At 42.0% G+C, this 21939-nt stretch overlaps 1 protein-coding gene across 1 annotated transcript; it reads left to right on the top strand.

The window, feature by feature from the left end:
- Positions 1-202: 202 nt before the first annotated feature.
- On the top strand, positions 203-16754 carry LOC127676279 (carcinoembryonic antigen-related cell adhesion molecule 5-like). Its single transcript, XM_052172161.1, has 5 exons — positions 203-266; positions 2463-2822; positions 9353-9712; positions 15137-15487; positions 16471-16754. Exons 1-5 carry the CDS (start codon positions 203-205, stop codon positions 16752-16754), a joined length of 1419 nt encoding a protein of 472 aa, XP_052028121.1.
- Positions 16755-21939: the final 5185 nt, after the last annotated feature.

The following is a 21939-nucleotide window of genomic DNA, read 5'->3' as shown; positions in this document are numbered from 1 at the left end:
CAAGACAGCACTGAGGGTGGAAGGAACAGAGCAGTGCCTTGGGCACAGACCCTCCCACCACCCATAGCCAATTGGATTCTGGGAAGTGGTCCTCTTTTTGGGAGACACTGAGATAAGAAGAACGAAAGACAGAAGAACCCGAATCCCGTGTTGGAGCAGAAGCTCTTCTCCACAGAGGGAGGACGGCATAGCTAGAAGAGAGATGGAAGCATCCTCTGTTCTTCCATGCAAGTGGTGTATCCACTTGCAGGGGCTTCTGCTCACAGGTAAGTGTACCCACTCTCTTAGTGTGGGGGTAGAGAAACTCAGAAGCCATCTGGGATCTCTTAAAGAGAGCAGGAGCCCAAGGTGAGACTCAGGTTCTTTTGTTTGCAGCCAATGGGTAGAAGATAGAGCGAGGGACAGAGGCTCAGCAGTCAGAAGCTCTCAGGAGACAGGAGGTGATGAGGAAAGCAAAAAGCCCCAAGCACCCAGTATTCATAAGTCACAAGTCAGTCATAATGGCTGCCATATTCTGAAGACTGATGTTCCCCATCATGACAGTGGGACTCTGTAAATAGAAATAAAAAAGGATGGGGCAATGAGATGGCTCAGTGTCTTTATCTGTGACAACCTGAATTTTTATTAGATATTTTCTTTATTTACATTTCAAATGTTATCCCCATCCTCCTTGTCCCTCTAAAACCTTCCTATCCCCTCCCAGTCCCCCTGCTCACTAACCCACCCACTCCTGCTTCCCTGTCCTGGCATTCCCCTACAGTGAGGCAAGGAGCCTTCTAGGTCCTAGGGACTCTCTTCTCATTGATGTCTGACAAGGCCATCCTCTTCTACACATGTGGCTGGAGCCATGGGTCCCTTCATGTGTACTCTTTGGTTGGTGGTTAAATCCCTGCAAGCTCTGTGGTTATTGATTGATTGATATTGTTGTTCCTCCTATGAGGCTGCAAGCCCCTTCAGCTCCTTGGGCTTTTCTCTAGCCCCTCCACTGAGGACCCTGTGCTCAGTTCCATGGTTGGTTGAGAGCAACCACCTCTGAATTTGTCAGGCACTGACAGAACCTCTCAGGTGACAGTTATATTAAGGTCCTTTCAGGAAGCACTTTTTGGCATCCACAATAGTTTTTGCATTTGGTGACTGTATATGGGAAGGATCCCCACGTGGGGGCAGTCTCTGGATGGCCTTTCCTTCAGTCTCTGCTCCATACTTTGTATCTCCTCCCATCAGTGTTTTGCTCTCTCTTCTAAGAAGTTCCAAAGTATCCACACTTTGTTCTTCCTTCTTCTTGAGTTTTATGTGGTCTGTGAATTATATTTTGGGTATTCCGAGCTTCTGAGCTATTATCCATTTATTAGTGAGTGCATATCATGTGTGTTCTTTTGTGATTAGTTACCTCACTCAGGATGATATTTTATAGTTCCATCTATTTGCTTACAAATTTCATGAATTCATTGTTTTTAATAGCTGAGTAGTACTCCATTGTGTAAATGTACCCCATTTTCTGCATCCATTCCTCTGTTGAGGTACATTCGCGTTCTTTCCAGTTTCTAGATATTATAAATAAGGATGCTATGAACATAGGGGAGCATGTGTCCTTATTACATGGACAATCTGAGTTTATTCCTTAACTCCTACATGGTAAATGGAAAGAACACACTCCTCAAAACTGACTAATGTTCCCATACATGCTCCTACCATGTGAAATGTTCTTCCACATAGTACTGTTACATAAACTGGCACATGTGCACAGTAAGACAGGTACCATCACAAAACACATATACAAAACATAAGAAAATAAGAAAATCAAATCAAAGTATAATAAAATTATTTTTGATAATAGCAAAATTGGGAACTATGTAGATAAACCCACGGGCAGTTCCTTCCTTCCCCCTCCTTGCTTCCTTCCTTCCCTCCTTTCTTACTTAGATTTTTCTCCCTCCCACCATCCAGTCCTCCCTCATACCCTTCCTTCCTTTTTTTCCTTCCATCCCTTTCTCCCTCCCTTTATTTGGTTCTTGACTTTTGTTTGAGTCTTTTATATGCACGGAAGCTTCCAAAGATATCAGACTAATAGATCAATGCAGCTCCTCACAAAACTCTGTATATAGTGGATCAGAAATCAGACTGTCTTAGAGATGAGGTCACAGTTTCCTCAGAACCACAATGGGAACATAGAAAAAAGGTCAGAAGGTGAGGGCCCTCTAGAGGAGTAGGTGAGAGAAGCATTTACCCCTACACAAAATACTCTTGTAATGAGGAGGGATGTGGGGCTACTAAGCACTGAATCAGGCACCACTTTGGAGCAATCAGTCCCATAGAGAGGAAAGAACATAGATGATCTGAGGGAGTAAAGGTTATGTTGTTGACCTTCAGCAAGGAGGATGGGCACATCTCTACCCACACACCTAAGCTAAGTGATAAATACACCTGTTCAATCTTAATTGTTTTCCTCTATTCCTGTCTAGCCTCCTTTTTAACCTGTTGGCACCTCCCTACCACTGCCCAAATAACCATTGAATTAGTGCCACCCCAAGTGATTGAGGGAGAAAATGTTCTCATACGTATCAACAATCTGCCAGAGAATCTCATGACCTTAGCCTGGTTCAGAGGAATGAGGATTAAGAGCCCTCAAATTGGACAATATACATTGGCCACTGATGCTACTGTGCTGGGGCCTGGTCACAGTGGTAGAGAGATTTTGTACAGCGATGGATCCCTGCAGATCTACAATGTCACCCAGGAGGATACAGGATACTACAGCCTACGAATGATAAATAGACAAGAAGAAATTGTGTCAATAACATCCATATACCTCAACGTGTACTGTAAGTAACTCTTTGCAGACTCTGGGTTCTGGGTGGGGTTCATTTCACTAGACACTCAAAAGAATATCAGGCCTGCCTGTGTCAGCCTTCTTCTTCATTGTATTTTTATGTTGGGCTTGCAACGTTTATTGCAGGACACACATGGTATAGAATAAAGGCAATAGATCAGAGTCATTCATTTGACTTCCTATTACAGACAGGTAAGCACATGGTGGTTAAATCAGCCAAGGATATCATCATCTCTTCAAGAAAGTATAGTTGAGAAAAATCCCCTAATCAAAAAATGTTGGGTCTGTTTGAGGAATTCCTAGGCTTCCCAGCAGGAATATGTCCTTGAGAAAAACCCAAAGGGACAAGGATTCAGCCTGGTTAAGAAAGCAAAGGGGGCCCCTGAAAAAGATGAGCATCAGAGAAAAAAAACCTACATTGCCACAGATCATATTCAATTCTTCCCCTTATGTGGTTTATTTAAGAACAATATGGTAGCCAAGGGAATCACCTAGACAAATGCCCACACCATCCACAAAAGCCTAGGGCAGACCCATCACACAGATCACCAAACAGAGGCAATGGGAGCATCATCTTGAAACTCTTCATGGGAGGGTGGAGCCCATCCCCTGTTTCCAGGAATCAGGTTACTTACTCCCATAAACCGAAAGTGTGAAACTCCATAAATCTGGTCCTGGCCCTTTGTCTTGGGTCAGAATACTCCATTGAGAATAGATCTGTCTCTTTCCTTATATACTCAGCTTGTCCCTTTAGGGCCTTTTCAGGAATCTCTGTTCCCTTCCAGCTGAAAGAAATTCCATCTTTAAAGAACGTTGAGATCACAGCGTAAGCTGTCTGTGTGCCATTAAGTGTGTGCTTCAGACAGGAAGGACAGAGACTTTCTTTGGTGTGGACAGACCAAATCCAGGTCACAGCAAAAGTTGAGATAATCTGATGTCTTATCAGGACACAGGAATGCTTCTAAGTCTTTTCGATTGCACTGTAGTTGGAGAACTAAAATTTAAAGAGAGAAAGATGAGAGAGACACCAGGCAGTACCGAGAGTGGAACAGGCTGAGCAGTGTTTTGAACGCAGACCCACTCATAGCTCATGAGACTCTGAGACATCTGAGGAGGCTCAGCCCTGAAGGGAGGAAGGACAACAGAGCTTGGGAGATGTTATGTAGCAGAAGTTTCACAGTAAAAGGACTGATCAGGCCTCAGAGACGAGGGAGACACGTTGTATGCCTTTGCAACGGCTTCACTTTCTTTCTTTCTTTCTTTCTTTCTTTCTTTCTTTCTTTCTTTCTTTCTTTCTTTCTTTCTTTCTTTCTTTCTTTCTTTCTTTCTTTCTTTCTTCCTTCCTTCCTTCCTTCCTTCCTTCCTTCCTTCCTTCCTTCCTTCCTTCCTTCCTTCCTTCCTTCCTTCCTTTCTTTCTTTCTTTCTTTCTTTCTTTCTTTCTTTCTTTCTTTCTTTCTTTCTTTCTTTCCTTCTTCTTTCTTTCTTTCTGTTTTAAGCAAAATCTCAAACATTCAATATAACGCAGGAACCAGATCCTGGGATAAAACTCTGCTAGCTCAGAGAGGCAGAGAAAGCATCCAGCTTACCTTCCTGGACAGTCAATATCCCAGAAGAAACATCTCCTTCTCTACATCATCTCAGAAACCCCATAAACTGAATGTCCCTCCCTGTGCATCTCTTTATCCATCTAGACTCCCTTTACTTTCTGTTTTTTCCTATGTTCCGCCCCTGTGAACTGGTTGCCTGCTTGCTCTGCCTTTTGGCCTATGGTTGACTTTTTTTTTTTTTATTCGATATAATTTATTTACATTTCAAATGATTTCCCCTTTTCTAGCCCCCCCCCCACTCCCCGAAAGTCCCGTAAGCCCCCTTCTCTTCCCCTGTCCTCCCTCCCACCCCTTCCCACTTCCCCGTTCTGGTTTTGCCGAATACTGTTTCACTGAGTCTTTCCAGAACCAGGGGCCACTCCTCCTTTCTTCTTGTATCTCATTTGATGTGTGGATTATGTTTTGGGTATTCAAGTTTTCTAGGTTAATAACCACTTATTAGTGAGTGCATACCATGATTCACCTTTTGAGTCTGGGTTACCTCACTTAGTATGATGTTCTCTAGCTCCATCCATTTGCCTAAGAATTTCATGAATTCATTGTTTCTAATGGCTGAATAGTACTCCATTGTGTAGATATACCACATTTTTTGCATCCACTCTTCTGTTGAGGGATACCTGGGTTCTTTCCAGCATCTGGCAATTATAAATAGGGCTGCTATGAACATAGTAGAGCATGTATCCTTATTACATGGTGGGGAATCCTCTGGATATATGCTCAGGAGTGGTATAGCGGGATCTTCTGGAAGTGAGGTGCTTGCTTGCTCTGTCTTTTGGCCTATGGTTGACTTTTAAAAATCCTGTTTACAGTAAACAGAAATCTCGTGGATTAAAGGTATGTGCTGTGTCTGAGCCAGACCACAACTAGAAACAGGTTTTTGAGTAAATAACACAAACTCAGGATTCACAGTGTGATTAAAAATCCTCCAACATTTCTCCCCTTTTCTCTAACTAAAAAGAAAAGATTTTAGCTCTAGTACAGTAAAATTATTCACTGTGGTGGCCTGGGATTTGCCACACGAATCACACATACACCAATCTCTGTTAAACAAGAATAGCTTACGGAATGCATAGCATACTAGTTGTCCAGGACCACAAGAAGGAAAAACATAATTGTGGCACCAGTCTGTCCTCAAGGTAGTTTTTTTTTTTTAATATGAAAAACCAGGTTCAAAAGTTTGAAGGCAAGCAGTGAAGTGGTACAGCATTTTTGGCTAACTAGGCAAAGTAATATCAGCTAACCTTTAAACTGAGTGAGGTAAACTTTAACCTTTAGTCCTGAGTGAGGTAAGAAGGATGGAAGACAGGTTGTCAACAGGAGAATTTCAGAGCATAGCGACAACAGGGTACAAGTGATTCAACCATAACTTTTTGGCTTATTAGTAGCATTCTTTAGTGCCAGCTATGGATACTTATTTTGGGAATTAGAGTCTGAGAATCTGAACTTAATTTCAGCTTATGAGGAAAATGGAGACTGAATCCAAAATGACTACAGTTATGTTAAAAGGAGCAGGCCTCAAAATTTACAGTAACGAAGTATTTTTTCCCCAAGCTTTCCATAATGTCCAGCTTTGTTGTATTTAATAGTTTTAGGATGAAGTATTTTTCAGTTCAAACTTCTGTAAAATTTTCTTGTCAGTCTCCTATGATATCAGCAATTTAAATGTCCTGAGCTGTTTTTAGTCCAAAGCTGATCTTTGGATGATTGTCAACTTTGTGTCAATCTTAGCTAGGCAGGACATAGCAGGCAACCCAAAGGTGTCACCTGTTTGTGAAGAACCTGCTGGTAGAAGATGCATGGGGGCAGTTTTGTCCAGTGGCTAGTGTTCCCACAATCTAGGTGCATTCATCAGTGAAGGGTGCCACCATCTTCTCTCAGACCTCCAAAGTTACTGGTAGGAATGGTAGAAAACTTAAATATTTTAAATGGAATATTCAGCAGATCTCAGAAAGTTTTGAGGACCACTGTCTGTTAAGCACAGTGTAATCTATTTTGGTGGTCTTTATTATTCCTTTCTGTTTGTTAAGCATCTCTTTCAAAGTACATTTAGATCTCTCTACAACTGCCTGTCCTGCAAAGTTATGTGGTATAGCTGTAATATATTTTATACCATAACATGCAAAAATGTTTCATTTTACTAGATGCTGGAATATTGTTAGTATAAATTTGTACAGATATTTCATAATAGCCATATGTTCAAATAAATGTGTAATGACTGAATCAGACTTTTTGGAACTTGAATCATTTCCCATTGAAATCTTGAGTATGTATCTATGGTATGGTATATAGACTTTAATTTACCACACTTATGGAATTATTAAGGTTCTAGCACATTTCCTATTAATATCTGCTTAATTCCATCATTATTTTGTGCTAAGTGGGCCTGGTAGACCCATATGGGATCTGATGTGTTATATACAATGGATGAATTCTATTTCTGATTACTTGTAGTTGGATAAATAGTTGGACATACTGAATCAACTGGAACAAGTTCAGGGAGCTTAATTTGTAAGGCAACTCTGCATATTGAGTCAATACATATATTAAGAGAGTCAGGAAAATCTAAAAATACCATAAGCATATAGCTTTGACTTTTTAACTGATAACAAGACCTCTGATCCACTTTACTCATTTTTCTTGACTTATAACCTGCCTTTCCTGATTTATTTGCATCTGTGTAGAATGTAGAGGCATAAAAATTGGTGTTCGTTTTACTACATGAGGGAGAATCCAAATTGTACTATTTATAAAGTGATGTCTTTTGCTTTTGGGTAATTTGTTACCTCTGCAAGATCTTTGCCAATGTTCATTTTCTGCCCACAGTGAGGTGATTTCAGCTGTAGTAGAAGGTACTGCTGGGTCTATTTCTGCTAATTGATGAAGTTTTATTTTTCCTTTCAGAATTAATTCAGAAATCTTTTCTATATAGGTCTTTAAGTTATTACATTTTGTGTGCTAAAAGTATTCATTCTAAGATATTATCTTCTCTCTGCATAAGAATTCCTGTGGGAGATGAGTAGAAGTAAAATAACGAAAATACTATTCTGCTTCAGATCCAAACTACCAAGGTGTATATCCTGCGATTTCTTTTCTACCAGAACCAATTCCCTCTCAGTCTTAGCTGATAATTTTCTTGGAATATTTAAGTCCTTATCACTTTGTAAGATTTTAAATAAATTACTTAGCCCCTTAACCATTAATTAGTTAACTTACTTTTTAACATGATCACACCTTCTCTTTTTTCTCCTCCCAGCCCATTCCTTTCCCCTGTCTTCCCCCACACCTCCCTTTCTCCTCAGAGAAGGGGGGCACCTATGGATATCAACAACCACCTTGGCATATCAAATTAGTGTAGGAATAGGTGCATTTTCTTTTATTGATGTTAGATAAAACAGCTCAGTAAGGGGGAAGTGGTCCAAAGGCTGACAAGAGAGACATACTCCTATTTAATTCTATTCTATTCTATTCTATTCTATTCTATTCTATTCTATTCTATTCTATTCTATTCTATTCTATTCTATTCTATTCTATTCTATTCTATTCTATTCTATTCTATTCTATTCCATTCCATTCCATTCCATTCCATTCCATTCCATTCCATTCCATTCCATTCCATTCCATTCCATTCCATTCCATTCCATTCCATTCCATTCCATTCCATTCCTTATCCATTCTTTTACTTCATATCCTGATGTTTGGCCTTGTCCCTTCTCTCCTCTCAGTGTCACCCTTACATATCCATCTCCTCATTATCCCCTTTCCTTCTTCTCTGAGAGGGGAATCCCCACTTGGGTCCAACTCTACTCTGGGACATCCAGTCCATGCAGGAATAAATGCATCCTCTTCCATTGAGGCCCAACCAGGAGGTCTAGCTAGAGGAAGGGGATCCAATGATAGACAGCAGAGTCAGAGACATCCCCTAATCCAATTGTTAGGTTATCCATACGAAGACCATGCTGCACATCTACAAATGTGTAGGGTCTTAGGTACAACTCTTTGGTTGGTAGCTCAGTCTCTGTAAGCTTCCATGGGCCCAAGTTAGTTGACTCTGCATGTCTTTTGTAGAGTCCTTGACCCTTCTGCCTCCCCCAATTCTATCCCCAACTCTTCTACACAACTCTCTGAGCACTGCCTGATGTTTGGCTGTAGATCTACACATTTGTTTCCATTAACTGCTGGTTGAATCAGGTATGGATCAGTGTCATAGTTCAGTGGACATGGGCATTTGCATCATTGCCTGATAAGGTGAGAACCAATGAACTCAAAGTGTCCTCTGACCTCAACATAGGTATTATGTCCTACACCTACCTACACACACTGTGACACACCTTTGCACATGAACTCACACAATGTAATTTGTAAAGAAGTGTAAAATGTAAAAAAAAAAACTGAAGAAATGTAGCATGGCATGCCCAAATTTACTACTATTTTAAATCTAGGGGTAGACAGAGTCCTATAACAAAACAGATTCATCCATAGGTATCTGTTTGTTTTCCAGGATGCATTTTCTTAAAAATTATAAGACTAATCACAGTTCTCATGATGCCCACTGCCCTAGTTCACTAGAAGACTGGCAGATTAAAAAGAAAAGCTTGAAGTTGAAGTCAGGTATTGCCTGGAACCAGAAGAGGAAAGAGAATAATAACAACAAAGAGTTAAGCTACAGGGTGTGTAGGGAGAAAGTTATGGCAGGCATCAACCCAATGCCAGGTACATCAAGGGCAGTGAGTCAGAGCCATGCTGACACCCGAGCAGGGAGTGCCATGCAGAGGAAACTAGAAGTGCAGGAACACAAAGTAGGACAGAGTGACATTCATCCACATAGTTAAACTTAACAAAGAATGCACCTGTACAGGATACAGGGCCTCATATTACCAAAAAGCATTCTAAATTACATGGATCTCTTTGCTTCTAGCTTCTCTTTGGATATGTGAGCACCCTTCTCCCTATGCCAAGCTCACCATTGAATCAGTGCCACCCAGCATTGCTGAAGGGGGAAGTGTTCTTCTACTGGTTCAAAATCTCCCCAAAAATCTTCTATCCCTTTACTGGTACAAAGGAGTGATTGCAGTGAAGAAATTTGAGGTTGCCAAATACATCAAAGCCACAAATTCAAGTGTCCCTGGGCCTGCGCACACTGGCCGAGAGACAGTATACAGCAATGGATCCCTGCTGCTCCAGCAAGTCACACAGAATGATACTGGATTCTATACTCTACGAACTATGAGTACAGATCTGAAAGACGAAGTAGCACACGTGCAACTGTATGTGGAAAGTAAGTAGTTCTCTGTGATTGTTTAGTGAAGGGTGAGACTTAAACACACAGGGTTGTCACGCCTGTCCTGTGCCTCCTTCCCCCACTGCACTGTGTCCCCATGTTGGGCTTTAAGCACTTAGTGAAAGACACACATGCTTGAGCCAAACAGCCGCAGTTAGATGTTATTGTCTGACTCATCCCTATACCAAAAAAGTCATTGGTGGGAGGCAACTTAGCTTACGATGTCGGAGTCTGCAAGAATCAGAGTTTTAGCCATGTATAGGAGGAAACTATTGCTTTCTCACAGGAAGAGGGTACTAGGAAGCCCTGACCATAGTCTTCTGACACAGGCTTAACCACAGATGACCCTGGGGATCATTTGCTGTGACATTACCCTTACCTTTCTCAGTGCTTAGAGGGAACCAGGGAATCGTGTCAAACTGGGGTATTTATTACCTCGGAGCACCAGAAATCTGTGATATAATCTACAATCTCATGCAGATAAAATGAGTTGTGCTGCATACTGGCTCGCCCCTTATGGCTTACTCGGTGTGCTCTGTTGCCTTTTATTGTCCACCCAGGGGTGGATTGTCCTGCAGTGGTCTGGACCCTGCAATATCAATATCCTATTAAACATTATATACTAGAGATTAATCTTGTAGTGGCATATTAAACCGAGGCCTCCATTTTATAAAGGATCTAGCATGTGTCATGTTAACTTAAAGCCAGCCATTCTATTGTCTGAACTTTTTCTAATACCTGAGCCTGAAAATATCAGACATCTCCTTGCCCTCATTTGCCCCAATCATGAAGACTGTAGGGCAGAGCAGCAAGCACATCTGTTAGGTGGAGTTAGTGGTTGGCTCTGGCTAGAAATGAAATTGGAACAAAAGTCATAATGATTTTTTTCAGGGGAGGCATCTTCTCAAACTTCAGTGGGCTTGAGAGTGCACAGTATCTGACTGAGGGCAGTGAGGAGGCAGGAGAGAGAGAGAGAGAGAGAGAGAGAGAGAGAGAGAGAGAGAGAGAGAGAGAGAGAGAGAGAGAGAGTGAGAGAGAGACAGTGAGAGAGTGAGAGAGAGATACAGTGAGAGAGAGTGAGAGAGATAGTGTGAGAGAGAGACAAAGAGAGAGAGAGAGAAGAGAGAGAGAGAGAGAGAGAGAGAGAGAGAGAGAGAGAGAGAGAGAGAGAGAGAGAGAGAGAGAGAGGATACCCTCAGTATCCATGGGAGAATGGAAGTTAAGCTGCTGACTGTGACCAAGTAGGATAGGCATACTCACACCTGCATCTATATGGCTGAATGATAAATCTATTTGCACATGACAAATATCAGCACCTTCTTAACAACCCAATATTCACAATGATAATTTTTCTTTCTCTTTTTGTCTAGCCTCCTTTTCTAGTTGCTGTCACCTTTTGCAAGTCAAGATTGAATCAGTTCCTCAGAATATTGCTGTGGGGAAAAGTGTTCTTCTCCTAGTTCATAATTTGCCAGAAGACTTTCAAGAATTTTTCTGGTACAAATCAGCATATAGAAGAGATGCATTCAAAATTGCAGAATACAGAAGGTCCATGGATGTCACCATCATGGGGGCTGCATACAGTGGAAGAGAGTTGATATACACCAATGGATCCATGGCGATACTTGATGTCACTGAGAATGATGCAGGGTTTTTCATGCTAGAAATTTTAAGCAAAGGCTTCAAAATAGAAGCATTTCACGTTCAACTCCATGTAAATAGTAAGTGACTTTGATGGCCTGCAGGTGCTGTACATGGCCTATCCTACTTTATACACTGAACTGTCTAGAAGGAGATGCACCTACCAAATCTCCCATTGCATTTTTTCTTCATGTTGGTGTTTTTACACTTACTTCAGGATACACATTGAGTAGCCAAATTCCATCTTTGTTGTTTCTTTATATTGGTGCTTGGGCATTTAGTACAGGACTCACATGGTACAGAATAACTACAATTGATCAGAATGCTTCATTAGACTTTACCATGCAGGTACCTTAATTCATGGTGGCTAACTCATCCTAAGGATATCAAGATGATATCCTAAGGATATCACGTCCCTGTCACACTCTTGGGATTCTGTCCTGGAGCGTGTCCTTGAGAAAGCTCCTGAGAGACAAAGAGAGCACCAGGTTGAGAAAATAATGGGATACTCCCTAGATACTGAGCAAGGATAGCATAGCTGGACATGATCCCAGCCTATTAACTAACTGTCCTGATGGTCTTATGGGACTTATAGGAAAGCCTTAGTTGCCAGGGAGAGGGAAAAGAACATTAGTCCTTCTAAGAAATGCTTGTTCTCTTGGGTCTAGCTCAGAGATTCTTTTCTCTAGGCACATGGAAGCAGGCTATGCTCATCTGGATATTTCCTCAGGCATGAGCTGCAGTTCCCCCAGCTGTCAATTTGTGCACTATAGTGACACAGAATCCCTATTCAGAATAGTGTTTGTCTGAACCAGGAACTTACCTTTTAGCCTGGCTTCTACTTCTTCCCCTACAGATCAGGAAGTCAAGAACACAGCCTTTAAACCTAAGGAATGGTTCCCATGTATGCTACACTGCAGGTGAATCATGTTCATTCACCTCTTTTATACCTTTTCTTTGGGAAAGATATTACATCTGAGGGACATTATCTAGACAGAAGATAATGACAACTTAAAGCCAGCCAGGGAATGCCAGAGAGCCCATGGAGCACACAGGCAGCCCCGGCACACAACTCATCGAGCAGAGCTAGGAGCATTATCTTGAAGCTCTTCAAGGAACAATGGAGTCCAACCTGCCTTTCCAGGACTCAGGTGACCCACACTCACAAACCCAAGGTGTAAAACTCCATAAATCTGCTCCTGGTCCTTTGTCTTGTGTCTGAATGCTGCCTGGTGGCCGAACTCAGAAGAGTTCTGCCCCTTTCCTCGTGCATCACTCAGGTCGTCCCATTTGGAGAACTCACAAGTATCTCTGTCTACTTCTATCTGAGATTAAAATTCCAGCTTTCTAGAACTTTGAGACCAGGGGGTAGATGGTGTCAGTAGCTGAGTTTGTGCTTCAGACAGGAAGTACAGAAGCCCTCTCTTTGGTGCTGACAGACCAAATCTGGGGCATAGTAGGCGTCAGCCTTTCGTGAAGCTGCTGTGCTTCCAGAATACAAGGGTGTCCACCTTTTGTGAAACTTCAGTTCCAGCACAGCTTCTGACCTCTGTTTACATATGTATCAACATTTATATATGTATACATGCAGAGAGAGGAATTTCATTCATTCATTGTTTCATCTCCTGAATTCAGGAGATTGGAAACCCAACAAGTACAGAAAAGGACAATAACAACAACAATAACAACAACAAGGAAAACAATAACAAAGAGTCAGGGAGTTAAGATGCAGGCTGTGTAGGGACAAAGATTAGGGGTGCATCACCCCAACTCCACTCTATGCTGAATGATATCAGGAATCTGAGGACAGGGAGACAGAACCATGTTGGCACCCGAGTAGGGAGCACCAGGCAGAGACTATCACAAGTCGAGGGGCACAAAGTAGAACAGGGAGACACTCCCTCCACAGAGCACTCCTCAGGACACAAGGCCACATCTCATACAAACCCAATGGTCACAATTAATACAATTCTCTCTCTTTGCCTTTAGGCTTTGCTTCAAACGCCAAGGACTCTTTCTCTACTGCAGGGCTCAGTATAGAATCAGTGCCACGCAGCATTACTGAAGGGGAAAGTGTTCTTCTACTGGTTCACAATCTCCCCCAAAATCTTCTGTCCCTTTACTGGTACAAAGGGGTGATTGTAGATAAGAAATCTGAGCTCGTCCAACACATAATAGGCACAAGTTCAAGTGTGCCAGGGCCTGCACACAGTGGTCAAGAAACAGTGTACAGCAATGGATCCCTGCTGCTCCAGAAATTCAGAAAGAATGATACTGGATTCTATACTCTAAGAACTATCAGTACAGATTTGCAAGAGGAAGAAGCACATGTGCAGCTCCAACTGGACAGTAAGTAGTTCTCTATGATTGTTCATTGATGGATGGGGCTTCGACGCGCAGGATTGTCATGCCTGTCCTGTGCCTTCTTCCCTCACTGCACTGTGTCCCCATGTTGGGGCCTGAGTACTTTGTAGTGTAGGGCACACAGGGTAGAGCCAAGCAGCCATATTGTCTCACTCTGCCCTGTACCAAAGAAGTCATTGAAGGAAAGCAACTCATCTTAAGGTGTCTGAGTCTGCCAAGAATCAGAGTTGTAGCCATGCATAGGAGTAAACCATTGCATTCTCACAGGGAATTGAGTACCAGGAAGCCTTTATAGAAAGCATCTGACCCAGGCTTAGCCACAGACCCTGAGGATCCTGTGCCATAACCTTACCCTTACCTTTCTCAGTGAACCAGGGTCCACTCTGAACCAGTGAACCAGGGTTTTAGACCAATCATGTCAAATGAGGGTATTTATTTGCTCCAAGCATCAGAAGTCTGTAAATATAATCTAGGATCTCATGAAGATAAAAGGAATTGAGATGCTTACTGGATTACTCCTTACGACTTGTTCAGTTTCTTTCTGTTCCCCAGAACTGATTGTCTTGCAGTCATCTGGACCCTGCACTAGCACTATCAATATCCTATTTAAACATTATGTATTGCAGGCTTTCCTACAGCCCATCCCATTGTGGCATATTAAATTGGGGCTTCCATTTTCCAAAAGACTCTAGGTTGTTTCAAGTTGATATAAAGCCAGCCACTCTAGTCTCTGAGCCTTTTCTAATACCTCAGCCTGCCAAGAAAATCGGACTTCTCCTGGCCCTCATTCAGCCCCAGTTCCATGGGCTGCAGGACACAGCAGCAAGCATGTGTAGTAGGGAAATTCAGTGGCTTTAGCAATAAAGCAGATTGGAACAAATGTTACAAAGAGTTCAGGGGAGACATCATTTCAAATTTCATGGGTCATGAGTGTGCCCAGTGTCTGACTGCATGCAGTGAGGAGGCAGCCATGGATAAAACAAGAGAGAGAATGACACACACACACACACACACACACACACACACACACACACACACACACAGACACACACAGACACACACACACAGACACACATAGACACACACACAGACACACACAGACACACACACAGACACACACAGACACATACACACACACACACACATACACATACACACACACAAAGATAGAGAGACAGAGAGTCAGAGAGACAGACAGGGAGAGACAGAGACAGAGAGATCCTTTTATAGGAAATGATACATTCAGCGCCCCTGAGAGAATTGATATTATATTGCTCAACCCCATCAGGTAGGAGAGACACACCTATGCCTTCATGTTTAGTCTGTAGGATCAATTCATCTGCTCCAGACAAAACTCTCTACCTTTACCTCCAACCCAATATTCCTCAATTGATAACTTTTTCTCTTTTCTTGTAGCCTCTATGTGCTGTAACCTCACCTCTGACCAACTCAGGATTGAACCAGTGCCTTGGAATGTTGCTGTAGGGAAAAGTGTTCTTCTCCGTGTTTTTAATGTGCCAGAAGACATTCAGACATTTTTCTGGTACAAATCGGTGTACAGGGCAGATATTTTTAAAATTGCAGAATATAGCAGAGCCAAGGAATACACTATCTGGGGACTTGCACACAGCGGAAGAGAGATGATGCACACAAATGGATCCCTGCTGATACAGAATGTCACTGAGAATGATGCAGGCCTGTATATGTTAGAAATTTTGCATGAGGACTTCAAAGCTGAGAGAACATATGTGCAAGTCCATGTAAATAGTAAGTGACTCTCATTGGCCTCTTGCTGCTTCGTGTGCCTCATCCCGCTTTATCTGCTGCACTGTCTGGACCTATTCACTCTTCCATAACATTTTCTCCCCACAGTGGGATCTGGGCCCTTACTGCAGGGAACACATTCCTTAGACAACCTGCGGTAGGTCAGAGTCCCTCACCAGTATCTCCCTGCAGAGAGGAGAACATGTGCTGGATTACTCAGTACTAGCACATAAGACACACATAGGCTTGTAGGGTTCTCACCATATACCTGGCTCCAAGACAGACACACAAACTCCTCACAAAGCCCACCAGGATGCTCTGGCTCCAAACTCTGTTTGTGCGTCATCTCCATGTGCACTGAGGACCCTTTTGTCAATTCTTTGTTTGCTTTTCTGTTAGAGTTTACATGTTTATAAAGATTGCGCAAGTCCTATAGACTGTAGAACCAGTTCTACAGTGCCATGAAAACTGAAGTTCTGTAGGTCATCTGGGCCATCACCTTCTGAATCACACTGCACATGTTTCTGGAGCATTAACCAACTACTGTTTTGGGTTTATGAGACTTGACAGGAAGGTCAGTGTCCCCAAGGGGAGAAGCAATGGGGACAGTTATTCCACCCTACTACTTAGCCTCAGGGGTTGCACAAAGGGAATATTCTTCTGCAGGTATATATTTCTGATTTGAGCAGTTACCTCATACCTAGATCTAGTCCTAGTATAGTCTGATCATTACTAATATTAACTCATAGACCCATCAATGATCATGTACCATGTGTCATATTATAGAGAAACCAAGACACAGTAAGCCCAGTGGGTAAATCAGGGGCACACAGCCCCTGGACGATAAATTCACAACACAAGATATGTCTATAGTATCATCTCCAATTTCTCCTCCTGGGAGCTTTATTAAGTGTGAACTATAGCGGGAATTATCGAGTTCTCTGAAGAACTGCTCTCATTTTGTTCCCTCCTTTGTTTCTTTACAGACCCTGTTTCCTGGCCCTTCATGAGAGTGAGTAACACCACAGTCAGAGTACAGAGCTCAGTGGTCTTCACTTGTTTCTCAGCTGACCCTGGAATCTCCATCCGTTGGCTCTTCAATAAGCAGAGTGTGCAGCTCACAGAGAGGATGACACTTTCCCCATCAAAGTGCCAACTCAGCATAGATCCTGTCTGGAGTGAGGATGCTGGAGAGTATCAGTGTGAGGTCTCCAACGCAGTCAGTTCAAAGAGCAGTCGTCCAGTCAGCCTGGCTGTGATGGAAGAGTGACCTCTCTCCATTCTTCCTACAGCAGAGTGGGGTCTTTTCCTTATTGATGGGACGCAAAATGGAGATGAGTCATGTGGTAAAAATGGTCAGTTTCCAATCATGGACTGCTTTCATGGTTATTCATACCTGTAGCCCTCATATAACCATGTGTAAAAGGGCAGGCCATGTTTTAATGTGAAACCTGTTTTCCAAAGCAAAATAAAGACACTAATATAATAGGTTGTGAATCAGATATATAGCTTTTTTTGGAACCCATGAAGACTAATTTTAGGAGCCTCGAGTTTCCAAATGTTCTGATTCCCCTTTTAAATTGTTCACTGTTTTCACGGAGACAAACATCCCCTCATATGCTCAAATAGTTTCATCTAAAGACAGTTCTACCAGAAGGGACTGCTCATGGCTCACTGTGCATATCAGTGGTTTCCAAATAGTTTCGACCCACAAACTGTTTGATGTCCAGATATAAAATCCTTGGTGTAATGCTTCACTCACTGTTTCTATCCTGAGACTGACTTTCACTCTCAGATCTCATAATGATACGTTTTCCTGTTTATATATGTTTTGAGATGTATGGGATTATATTACATATTATGTATTATATATCATATCACATATCACACATTCTGTATCACATATATCAATCATATATCATCTCATATCTCACATCTTACATATATTATATATATGGTACATAAACACACACACACACACACACACACACACACACACACACACACACACATGTGCATGTGTGTGTTGCAAAGCCTGTCAGTTTGCTACTTTGTTCTAAGATTCATGCTTCATCCTTAGGTATCCAGTGGTTTATCATGAACCATCTAAGCACAATGCTCAAGTTGTGGTTTAACTGGACCACTGAGCCATGGTTCCATGTGTTTCTGTTTCTGTCCATACATTGAATCTTGAGGACCATCTATGAGTCTTCTTGGAGAAGCACAATTGGAACTTGCATCACCACCTATCTATAGGGTGGCCTTAGACAGCAAAACCTTGGAGGGAACTGGCCCATGCTGAGCAGAAGAGGTCAGTACATCTAGAGAAACACAGAACTTTGGGGCAGCATGGCCACCCTAGGTATGTCTACAATCATGGCCTGTAGCTCTACTCACATATAAGGCTTCTGTTTTTTGACATAGCACAGGAGGCCACATCACCTCTGGCCATTCAGATGCTCCTGCATCTGCCAGAGTTTCATCCTCTTAGCCATTCCCCTTGAAGTCTGGTCAACATGGAGGTGAGATGCCAACACTAGTGGAAAGTCACTTGCAAGGATCAAAGGTTCAACATAGGGAAACACCCTTTGTGTTGTCTGCACAGCTCTGTTACATACAACCAGAGGCAATAAATCCAGGTCTGTAGTGGGTGAGGATTTGTAGCTTTAAAGCATCAACCCAAGACTCAGGATATAATCTACTCTATGGGGGATAAGTGGTTAGCTTAGAGCTTTTCAGAAAGTGTCAGGCTGAGGTTGTGTGAAAGGAACAGGAATCTCCCTTAATCAGTGTTATGAGAGTTCACACAGGATCAATTTAATGTAGAATATGGAACCTTGTGAGGGAAAAACAATGTGATACAGCCAATCTGAGTGTTACATGTGAGTAACTTGTATTCCATAATGTCCAGAGAAAGACTACTTAGTTCCTTTTGGTTTACAACATAGAACCACATGTCAAAACATACAGGTTGGCCATATTTTCCTATGTTAGCCCCAGCATACCTTGTCAGACACAGCTGGGAGCCAAGAATGGCATAGAGGGCCTTCTCCTTCTCTCAGGTATGTCTACAATCTATAATACTTGTGATGAAGTCTGAGATGAATGTCATCTCAGACTCAGGCTCAGTTAACACATGTGAGTTTACTTAGAAGTTTTCACAACATATGATATGCTGGCATTGGGTTTGGTACACAGGTACCTTACTAACTCAGTTTACTTCTAGTTTCAATTAGGTAGTAATTAGTGGAGGCCCACGTGACTCTCAGAACAACTGTGCCCTTCTAAAGGCTGGGAAACCACAGCTTCCAATCCTCATCTGGACAATGTTTAGTTCCTTCTTTGTTGCTGTAATAAAACACCACAACTATCACAACTTATAGAGAAAACAATTTATTTGGGTTTATGGTCCTTCATGGTAGTGAAGTGTGACATTGATATTCCAGTATTGTGGCAGGAGCAAGAAACTGAGAACTAACATCTTGAACCACAAGCACAAATCTAAGAGATAGAAGAGGCAATGGTTCAGGGCTTACTAGTCTCAAAACTTGCCCCAAGGATGATCTGACTGCAGAGGTTGAGGTTCTGAAAACAAACCAAACAGCTTAAGACCACCGAGGGACATTTCTCATTGAAACCATCATAAGGAACACCATTTCCTATGAAGCTTCTAGCTTACTTGCAACTATTCTTCCCTTATCAAAAGGGAGCCACATCCAAACTCTCCAAAATGTCTATCTCCAGTATGTTTTTTTTTCTTCTAAAATGTATTTGAGGCTGAGAAGTTCAAGGTCAAATTGAGAGCAGATTCAAGGTCTAGTGAGGGCCTGCTCTTCGCAGATACTATTGCACTTTTACAAAGTGGAAGGTATAAATCCACTCTCTCAGGCCATTTCCCTGGATAAAGTTAGGTTTCTTTTTTTTTTTAATTTTTATTTTTTATATTCTTTGTTTACATTCCAAATGATTTCCCCTTTCCCGGATCCCCCCTCCCCATATGTCCCACAAACCTTCTTTTCTCCATCCATTCTCCAATCACCTCCCTCCTTTTTTTCTCTGTCCTTATATTCCCCTCCAATGCTAGATCAATCCTTTCCAGGATCAGGACCTTCTCATACTTCTTCATGGGAGTCATTTGTTATGCGATTTGTGCCTTGGGTATTCAGGGCTTCTGGGCTAATTAATATCCACTTATCAGAGATTGCATTCCATGTGTATTCTTTTGTGACTGGGTCACTTCACTGAGGATGATATTTTCCAGATCAAACCATTTGCCTAAAAATTTTGTGAATTCATTGTTTCTAATTGCTGAGTAGTATTCCATTGTGTAAATATACTACATTTTCTGAATCCATTCCTCCTTTGAGGGGCATCTGGGTTCTTTCCAGTTTCGGGCTATTATAAATAAGGCTGCTATGAACATAATGGAGCATGTGTCTTTATTGCATGCTGGGGAATCCTTTGGGTATATGCCCAGGAGAGGTATAGCAGGGTCCTCTGGAAGTGTCATGTCCAGTTTTCTGAGGAACCACCAGACTGATTTCCAAAGTGGTTGTACAATCTTACAGCCCCACCAGCAGTGGAGGAGTGTTCCTCTTTCTCCACATCTTCGCCAACACCTGCTGTCTCCTGAGTTTTTGACCTTAGCCATTCTGACTGGTGTAAGGTGAAATCTCAGGGTTGTTTTGATTTGCATTTCCCTAATGACTAATGATGTTGAGCACTTCTTAAGGTGAAAATTCTTTGTTTAGATCTGTACCCCAATTTTTAATAGGGTTATTTGGTTCCCTGGGGTCTAACTTCTAGAGTTCTTTGTATATATTGGATATTAGCCCTCTATCAGATGTAGGGTTGGCGAATATCCTTTCCCAATTTGATGGTTGCCGTTTTGTCCTTTTGTCAGTGTCCTTTGCCTTACAGAAACTTTGTAATTTTATGAGGTCCCATTTGTCAATTCTTGATCTTAGAGCATAAGCTATTGGTGATCTGTTCAGGAACTCCCCCCCCCCCCCCGTGCCCATGTCCTCTAGGGTCTTCCCCAGTTTCTTTTCTATTAGTTTCAGTGTGTCTGGTTTTACATGGAGGTCCTTGATCCACTTGGAGTAAAGTTTAGTACATGGAGATAAGAATGGATCAATTTGCATTCTTCTGCATACTGACCTCCAATTGAACCAGCACCATTTGTTGAAAAGGCTATCTTTTTTCCACTGGATGTTTTTGGTTCCTTTGTCGAAGATCAAGTGACCATAGGTGTGTGAGTTCATTTCTGGATCTTCAATTCTATTCCATTGGTCCACTGGTCTGTCACTGTACCCATACCATGCAGTTTTTAACACTATTGCTCTGTAGTATTGCTTGAAGTCAGGGATAGTGATTCCCCCAGAATTTCTTTTGTTGTTGAGAATAGTTTTAGCTATCCTGGGTTTTTTGTTATTCCAGATGAATTTGAGAATTTCTTTTTCTTTTTTTTTTTTTTTTTTTTTTTTTTTATTTTATTTTATTTGATATAATTTATTTACATTTCAAATGATTTCCCCTTTTCTAGCCCCCCCCCACTCCCCGAAAGTCCCGTAAGCCCCCTTCTCTTCCCCTGTCCTCCCTCCCACCCCTTCCCAGTTCCCCGTTCTGGTTTTGCCAAATACTGTTTCACTGAGTCTTTCCAGAACCAGGGACCACTCCTGCTTTCTTCTTGTATCTCATTTGATGTGTGGATTATGTTTTGGGTATTCCAGTTTTCTAGGTTAATAACCACTTATTAGTGAGTGCATACCATGATTCACCTTTTGAGTCTGGGTTACCTCACTTAGTATGATGTTCTCTAGCTCCATCCATTTGCCTAAGAATTTCATGAATTCATTGTTTCTAATGGCTGAATAGTACTCCATTGTGTAGATATACCACATTTTTTGTATCCACTCTTCTGTTGAGGGATACCTGGGTTCTTTCCAGCATCTGGCAATTATAAATAGGGCTGCTATGAACATAGTAGAGCATGTATCCTTATTACATGGTGGGGAATCCTCTGGGTATATGCCCAGGAGTGGTATAGCAGGATCTTCTGGAAGTGAGGTGCCCAGTTTTCGGAGGAACCGCCAGACTGCTTTCCAGAGTGGTTGTACCAATTTGCAACCCCACCAGCAGTGGAGGAGTGTTCCTCTTTCTCCGCACCCTCTCCAACACCTGCTGTCTCCTGAATTTTTAATCTTAGCCATTCTGACTGGTGTAAGATGAAATCTTAGGGTTGTTTTGATTTGCATTTCCCTAATGACTAATGAAGTGGAGCATTTTTTAAGATGCTTCTCCGCCATCCGAAGTTCTTCAGGTGAGAATTCTTTGTTTAACTCTGTACCCCATTTTTTAATAGGGTTGTTCGGTTTTCTGGAGTCTAACTTCTTGAGTTCTTTATATATATTGGATATTAGCCCTCTATCTGATGAAGGATTGGTGAAGATCTT

This window comes from Apodemus sylvaticus, chromosome 1, assembly GCF_947179515.1.
Source record: "Apodemus sylvaticus chromosome 1, mApoSyl1.1, whole genome shotgun sequence".
Classification (NCBI taxonomy): Eukaryota; Metazoa; Chordata; class Mammalia; order Rodentia; family Muridae; genus Apodemus; species Apodemus sylvaticus.
The sequence above is the reverse complement of the archived record's forward strand: the minus strand, read 5'-3'. Positions and strand labels throughout refer to the sequence as shown.